Raw genomic sequence first — 8,561 nt, forward strand, 5'->3', positions numbered from 1 at the left:
AAGGTCCCAAGTTCAACCCTCCGCCCCTCCAAACGTTTTTTTTTACCTTTTTCAAAAGTGGGCGTGTCCCTGGGAGACCCTTTGGGAGACACCCGCAGGGAGTAAACATTGCACTTTGCGGCTCCGCCCACTTTTTTCGTTTGCGAGAGGACGAAATCTGCGTCTCTCAGGGGCGCGCCGCTTACCCCCAGGTCTAGGCTCCGCCCACAATCCAACCGATCTGCCAGACCACACACACATCATAGTTCTTCTTCTTCTTATTCACTTTCGAGACTTTTTTCTTGTTTTTGTTTTTTGGGTTTCTAGTCCATGGCCTAGGAAGCCAATCCTACAACAGTACTAATAGTATTATTTGATCTACTAATATATTGTTATTGTTGCTTGCCTGCCTCTTATCATATCATGTTTACACTTACTATATAATTTTTTTAGCACGCCCAAAAAAGTGTTATACCTATAAATGTACCTTCTGTCATGCTTGTTCTTAAATTTTTTCTATATTTTCGATTAAATTTTTTTCCAGAAAAATGATCTTCACTGTTGAGCAACTCGAGCTCATCAGAAAACTTCGTGAAAGTGGAATCTCATCAGACCAAGTGGTCCAAGCCTTCGAAGAGCCCAAAGTCCTAACTCCACAAAACAACAACAAGCTCTACAGTAACCCATTGCTCATCCAGCAGCTCACTTCTACAGTACCCACCCTGCACATCCGAACCGTTCCATCACCCATCAATATGGTCGTCAAATCGGAAGTCTCTTCTAGCTCCACAAGCCCCGCCCCCGTTTTTGAGCATCCGATTTGCTCAAATGCTCCAAGGCCGATTAGGAGTCAGAGAACGCCGATGAAGGAGATTACGACGTTGGATGATCCGAGTGAATTGGAAGAGTTCATGCAGAATGGAGAGGAAATGTGTATTCAGGATATGAAGACGTTCATTACACAGTATTCGTTGAGACAGACTACGGTAGCACATATGACAGGTTAGTTAGGGATCTTATTTTTTGAAACCGCATAACTCGGCTCAAAATTGGAATCTCTAGGTAAATCAAAAAGGAAAATGTAGATCTCAACGAGTTCTACAAAATGATATATAATTTGACTAAATTTGAATAATACGTTTTGAGCTACACGCCGTCAAAAGAGGCCTCCTTTACTGCCTTGCATTAGGTTTCCTTTTTCAAAGATGCATAACTCAGCTCAAAATCAACATTTTTGGGCAATTTAAAAAGTAAAACGTAGAACATAGCAAGAGCTATAAATTGATATATAACACATTAATATTTGTGTAATAAGTTTTAAACTACACGCCGCCAAAAAGGCTAGCAGGTCTCCTTTACTGTTCTCTCGTCATAATAGTCATAACTCAGCTCAAACCTGGAATTTCTAAGCGATTTAAAAAGTAAAATGTAGAGCGGAACAAGAGCTATAAGTTGATATATAATTCATTTATATTCGTACAAGTTTTGAACTACAAGCCGCCGAATGGAGCGACGCATGTTTCCCAACCTAGTTTGAACCTTCCCGCCTAAATATAGTCGAATTAAATATCATTGTGTAGATTGAAATTCCAAGTTTGAACTGAGTTATGCCCTGTAGTCGGGCGCAAATGATTCAGGTTCATTCTCATATTCTCCATTTTCCAGGTGTCTCCCAACCATACATCTCAAAACTTCTCAACGGAAACCATCGGGAGCTCTCCCTCCGTTGCCGTAAAAACATCTACTGTTGGTACCTGAACTGCCGTCGTCACCCTGAAAAACTCACCGCCTTCATTTCCGACCCATCAACCCGCCTGGAGACAAACGGAGATGGAGAGCTCATTCCACAACGGCGAGAACGCTACGTCTTCCGACCGATTCTCATCAAAATGCTCGAGAATTTCTTCAACCAGACGCCATTCCCAGATTTGCCACGTCGTGTTGAAATCGCCACTGCCTGTAACCATGTCCTTCAATTGGACAAGAAAGGCGTTGGGTTGATGCCAAAAGAAGTCGTTTCACCGCAAGTTGTGTCCAATTGGTTTGCCAACAAACGAAAGGAGTTGAGAAGACGTTCCGCTGAGGCGTCTGCTGCATCCACGTCATCTGCATCGTCTACAGTGTCTTCTGGATCCGTTGATGTTGCTAGTATCTCCAGTATGAGTCCCACTTCTAGAGATGATGAGGTTTGTTTTTATTCCGTGGGATTTTTTTTGCGAAAAGCGCGTGATGGGCTACCAAAAGACGCTGATATTCTTCTGATGCGCGCGCGGCTCAGTGGCTAACACTCTTGCTTTTTGAAAATGGGGTCTCTGGTTCGAACCTTCTTGGGTCAAATTTCTTTTTTATTTTTTTATGACTATGTGGTAAAATTTAGAATAGTATTAAGTCTCTGGAAAAGCAAAATTTTGTATTTTTTGGTTCTGAAAATGAGAAACTTTAGAATCTTAGAATCCCTAGAAGCTATTCACTCATTTTCCTATTTGTTTACCACTTCAGACTCTTTTCTAATCTTCAGAATGTTTCGAAAAATTCACAAATTTTATCTTTTTGCCATTTTCCCACGAACCCTTATACCATTGATTCTCCTACTCATAAATCTCTCAACACTTGAAACATGGTCTATTACCCGTTTTCCATGTTTTATGGGTCATAAATCCTTAAAAGTTCAGCAGACATTTCGAATTTTGACCTCTGGGAAGATTTCCGAAAAAATTTTTTGCGCGCGTATTGCGCGCGTGGCCGAGTGGCTTGCTCTGCTATTTTGCATGCGGGCCCTCACAAGTTCGACTCCTTCCCCCTCCAAATCCTTTTTTAAATCTTTCTTAATGATTTTTTTTCCAGAACAGCTCTCGAAACATGACTCCAGAAGTTGAACCATCCTCTCCACTGGCTTTGATCAAGGAAGAAAACGAAGAACCAGCCACTACAGTAACCCCTCCAACATCTCTTCCCCTTCCGATGATACCAACCATGCCATCGTTGATCCCAAACCCTACAGTAACCTCTCCATTAGAGCTTCTGGCTATTGCTCAGCAGCTGGGACTTCAAATTCCAATGCCTCAATTCCCTGGAGCGTTCTTGCCGTTTCCAATGACCGGATTCTACAGTAATCCAGCGATTTTGAAGTCGGAGTAGTTTGGGTTACTGTATTTTTAAAATTTTTTTCCAAATTTCACCAATATCCTATTTTTCCCTCCCCATCAATTATAATCTTCTTTGTCTCTATTCTACCATGACACACGAATCCCGTCAAAATCTTTCAAGCCCCGCCCACTTTTTTTTTCTAAGCCCCGCCCCCTAATTTTTCATAATATTTATTCGCATTTTCAGCTTGTCCCAAAAAATTTGAAATTACGAGTTTTTGCATTTTTCCCACCACCAGCAACACTGCTTCCTCTTTTTTCTGAAATTAGAATTTGCTTGCCCCGCCTACTTTTCGTTGTAAGACCCAAAAAAAAATTTTTTTTTTTGGAATTTTTTTTGTTTTTTTTTTCCAAAATGTGCAATATTTATTTCGTAGAATGACTTGAAAATAAATTTTTTCGCACCCAAAAATTTTTTTGAATTAAAACTTTGAAAAAAAAATTGCTGCAGATGCGCTCTATAGAGAAACAGAACTTTAGATTCTCAGATTTTGTGTTCAAAAAAAAAACTTTTAAAAACTCTTATTTATCTTTATAGATCAGAAAATTTGGCATCATATTTTTTTCATTGTTTGAAAAGAAAAAAGTTAATCAAATTCCCACGCTCAAGAGCCGTTTTTTTCTCCGTTTTTTTCCCCATTTTTTTGGTTTTTTTTTGGGTCAGAATTTGATGATTTTTCCTTAAAATATCCTAAAATTACTATTTTTGAACTTTTTTCAAAAATATTTCTGTTTAGATTTTGTAAAAATTTACTCGATTGCTCTCAATCATCCACCGAAACCCGCTCCTTCCTGTACGCCCTTCACCACTTCTTTACAATCATGCGCTGTGTGGCCGACTGGCTAACGCTCCTGTTTTCCAATCGGACCTTCTCAAGTTCGACTCCCACCAAGAGTGAAACTTTTTTTAATTTTTTTAATCTTTTCAAATGTCATAACTACCAAGGAATAATCTCAAAGTTATTTATATTGGCTCTTTTCTCTCAAAATTAGTAATTCTCCCCAAGAAAACTGACTACAATATAAATTCCTAGAAAAAGTCAAACGATTCCAGGTCTCGACAACAAAACCAATCGAAAATCCAATCAGAAAGGTATAAATTTCTCACATATTTACGCCTTATAACTCTTTCATATTCTATAGAAAATCTATATGAATTTATAACTTCTACCCCGTATACAACATGTCCATATGAATATTCAATTGAAACACGAACAAAAAAAAATCTTCTTTTGACTACAAAATTAGCTTTCCGTAGACTCTTCCCTTAAAATGTCGTCAAATTACTTTTTTGAAGCTAAATTTGAACTTTTTGCTGAAAAATGTTTTTTTCAAAATTCCCCCCAATCTTTTTCCCCACCTTTCAAAACGCGCCCCTTCCTATACGCCTTCCACCTCCGTTCTCACTTGTTAACTGTGTGGCCGGCTGGCTGTTTTCCAAGCTGAGCCCCGCAAGTACGACTCCCACCAAGTGTCAAACTCTTTTTTCTTCTTTTTAAACTACGCAACACTTCATTTTTTTTCCCAAGTCCTCCCCCACTTTGTAGAAACAAAAAACAAAGATACCCAGATCTGCAATTCCTTTGGGGCAATTGAGGGCCAAAAAGATGGGGTGTTGCAAAAAAAAATTTAAAAGAAGAATGTCGCGTCCGTTTAGTTTTCAAACACCAGCAGATACTTTTTTGCCTCTTCGTCGATCCCAAAAAAGCAGGATTTTTTAGGAAAGAAGAATGAAGAAAAAAATTTCTGGGATCCAATTTCCGGTTTTTGATAGAAATCTATTTTTTTCTTATTTCTATTTTTCCTTAATTAGCTCTTACTATGTATTAGTCTTCTTATCTTCCCACCACGAGTTTTCTGGAAGAAGATTCTAAAAAAATTTTTTCAAAAATTTTGAAAAAACACAACTTTTCTATCTCTCATTTTTGCCCTTATTTTTCCCCTCATACAGAATGAATTACTAATCATTTGTCATTTGTCTCTTGTCCCCCGGAAATAAATAGCAAAAATGTAAAAATAAAGCCATCTTTTTCTTTCGCTCTGCTCTTCTTTTGAGCTCATCGCAATTGCATGACAAATTAGCCAGGAGCAACTAAAAAAATTGTTTCCACATCGTTTTTTCATCTTCTATGTCTTTTAAAAAGCTTAAAAAAAGATTTTGAACGAGGCCGGGTTCGAACCCCGGACCTTGTGGATTTAAGGCAAAAGCGCAAGCCACTCGGCCACACTGGTCAGCTTGCGGGAAAGGTGTGGAGGGCGTATATGTGAGGCGCGGAATTGTTGAGTGAGGAGGAAGGGCCCATAAGCCAAATCCAAAATAATTTGTTTGGAAAGATTTCATTTTCCAAAAAAAAGAAGAAGAAGGTAAAAGAGGGGGGAGAAGAGAACATTTCAATTTGACCTGAACCAGATTCAATTTTCAATTAAATTCCTTTTCCTTCCTCTCTCCCCTTTCTTCTTTTTCTTTTCTTCCGTGTCACTAATTCTTGTCCTTTTATATGTATGTGTCCTCTCTCTGCCTATTCTCTCTGGTCACTTCTGAAACTAATCTGCTCATTTTGCTCCCTCCTAACCTCCATCACCAGCCGCAACACGTTTTCAATAGGATTATCCGTGCATGTGTGGTTTTGCTTATAGGGATATCTAGACTCTGACATAGACACATTTCTCAAATCTTTTGTGTGTGTATGTCAATTTTGCCTTTGCCTTTTCCTTATATTCAATTTTTCTGACAGAAATCCAACTCCGGAAACTAATACACTGCACACGGCCACCCCATAGGATGAGCAAATGATGGCTGGAACGGGATGGCGTTGCTCAAAGTGCGCGACGAATGCACTAAGCTTGTCGGTTATCAGTGAGTCTTTGATTATTTAACTTCAAAAAAGACAAAAAAGAAACTTGGTCTACTCGGGGGTCGAACCCACGAGGTGTTGAACGAGAGGCAAAATCGCAGACACTGCGCCACGCGGCCACATGGAGGAATGGGAGGCGGAGGGCGTAGACAAAGGCGCGAGAAATGAGACTGGCAGGAAGTGGATCGTGGCGCCAAATGTTCATAGCCTAATCATAGGGCGAAAATTCAAATTTTGACAAAGTCCCAAAATCGTCAAAAATTTCGAGAAACTGGAATTTTTGAGTTATTTGAGCTAAATTTTGTTGAAACCTTCTAGACCAATCGACAGTAATTTTTGCAGATTTTCGCGAAAAAAATAATTTAAAAAATTTCTAACGTCCTATTCAACCAAAAAAAAACTTCTAGAATCTAAAAATTTTTCAGATTCCTAAACTCACATATCTGCCTCTGTATCACTCTCATTCAACTACTGGTCTGCTGCTGGGCCGTTGCTCAGCATATCAACTCCTATATGACGCATAGCAAGGTAAATGGTCTAGAAAATTTCTAGTCCCTTTTTTTTCTAAATTTCTCCTGTTTTCAGATTCTAAAATGTGACTTCCTTGAGGGAAGTCTGCCTCTAGAAGCTGTAGACGCTGTTATCTTCGATATTCGGTTGTTTCACTACCTATGGGGTATTCGAGGATGTGTGGCAGAATACCTGGATGGAGGTGAGGATCTTGAAACGTTGAAAAAGTGATTTAAAAAGAAGTAAAAAAGAAAAAAGGCCTCATGGGGATCGAACCCGCGACCTCTCGCTTACAAAACGGCGGCGCTAACCACTTGGCCACGCGTGCAACATGCGGAAAAAGGGTGTGTTGTGGTAGTTTATTGCGCGCTTTTCGGTAATCTTCGCGGGGATTGGGTGCCGAAAATCCCCAAAAAATTTTTCCCACGCATCTTTAAAATTTTTTCCAGGTTTTGGGCGACTTCTGTGGTGTGTTTCCCATTGCCTAACCCTGTTTTTCTCCATCCCCGTCACATTTCTGCACCATCCGAAACCCTGTCTTTTCTGGCCATTACTATTTCAGGTTAGTTTATTTTTTTGAATTCAAAAAGACGTTTAAAAAATTCTAGTTAATTTTTGGTGTCAAAAAGAGTGCATAAGTCTCATTTTTTGCGACCAAAAACCGCCGACGAGCCAAATGGTCCCAAAGGGAAAAAGTGACAAATCTCTATTTGACATTTGACGGGTTATATTGAGCAGAAAAGAAGAAGAAGATTTTGAGAAATTTCGAAACAAAATGAGAAGAGAAAAAAGGAGTCAATTGTTGAATAGAAAAATTTGATCTACTTGATCTACGGGAAACAAAAGATACTGTAGTTTGAAAAAAATTGGTTGCAACACTTTTTGTCCAGACATGAACCAATAGAAACTGCAAACAATGGAATTGAACCGATTGGATTTCATTCAAACTTTATTTTCTTGGTCTAGCAAGGGAATCCAGGCAGGGATTACGGTAGATTTTGAGATTTCGAAATGTAGCATTTGCTTGAGGTTTTCGGCATCAAGACTTTTTGACTTCCTGGTTTTTGGAGTCCTAAAACGTTCAAAATACTCCATGGCATTTTTTAAAACTTGCACTTTGAGCTTAATTATCTCGGTCCCTGTCAAAGATATTAAAAACTTGTCAACTTATAAAATTCTTGTCATAATATCAGTAACATTCTATCAGTTGAGAGATCTTTCATATCTTCCCTAGGAATCGAGATAATCGAGCTCAAAGTGTGCGCTTCTTAAAAATTTTTCATTGGTTAAATGTTTATTATAATGATAGCAACATTTTATTAATTAACAAGTTTTTAATATCTTTTACAGAAAACGAGATTATTGAGCTCAAATCTGTTAAGCGGTGGGCGCCGCCAATCCTATACTTCCACTTTGAGCTTAAATATCTCAATTTCTGTGAAAGATATAAGACGGTAGAAATTTGAAGAATTTTTTTTCTCATTTCTGAAAACCGGAATTTCTCAAATTTTATGTACAAAAAGAACAGAGTTAATAGAAAAAAACAAAAGTTTTTCGAAAAGTTTGTCTTTTCGACAGATTTCGTCCAGTTTCGTCTTGCCTTTTTATTTTTCAGAAATTTTCTGTATGAATATTCCAGAAATTAGTCAAAGTTATAGAAAATGTTTATTTGATGGATCTGAAAATGATATTGAACAAAAAAATAGGTGGACAAATTGAAATTGGACAGTGTAGTAGTATTATCAAATCCAGGTGACAACCAATCTTCCTGCACTTTAAACTCCTTGTTGCTCTGTGCATTCTTTTCTTCTACAGGTACAGAATCGGTTTGTCTCCCGATTTTGTACTTTTTTAAAGGAAAAAGAGGTCACGCCAAAATCAAGTATTATTTGAATTGTGCCACGAGAGGGGACAAAATCGGTAGGCAAACCGATTCTGTACCTAGTGAAACAATTCAAATTTTCTCTGATTTCACGTGTCTTTTTGTGGATTTTGAAACATTTCTCATGAAATCCGATTTTGAACCAATTTTTTGATCGACACTAACTTTCTACAATACGCTTATTTGGGT

General features: G+C 38.3%; 2 protein-coding genes across 2 annotated transcripts; both read left to right on the top strand.

Moving 5' to 3' along the window:
- Positions 1-527: 527 nt before the first annotated feature.
- On the top strand, positions 528-3,117 carry Cbr-hmbx-1 (the record flags this gene model as incomplete). The annotated part of the gene is made up of 3 exons (XM_002638839.1): positions 528-981; positions 1,645-2,165; positions 2,824-3,117. 3 exons carry the CDS (start codon positions 528-530, stop codon positions 3,115-3,117), a joined length of 1,269 nt encoding a protein of 422 aa, XP_002638885.1.
- Positions 3,118-5,932: 2,815 nt separating this feature from the next.
- CBG22108 lies at positions 5,933-7,058 on the top strand (the record flags this gene model as incomplete). Its single annotated transcript, XM_002638840.1, has 4 exons — positions 5,933-5,982; positions 6,406-6,508; positions 6,566-6,692; positions 6,940-7,058. Coding segments are annotated over 4 exons (399 nt in total), but the record flags the coding sequence as incomplete, so codon positions are not given.
- Positions 7,059-8,561: the final 1,503 nt, after the last annotated feature.

Source organism: Caenorhabditis briggsae (assembly GCF_000004555.2).
Source record: "Caenorhabditis briggsae complete genome, chrI, whole genome shotgun sequence".
NCBI classification, from domain to species: domain Eukaryota; kingdom Metazoa; phylum Nematoda; class Chromadorea; order Rhabditida; family Rhabditidae; genus Caenorhabditis; species Caenorhabditis briggsae.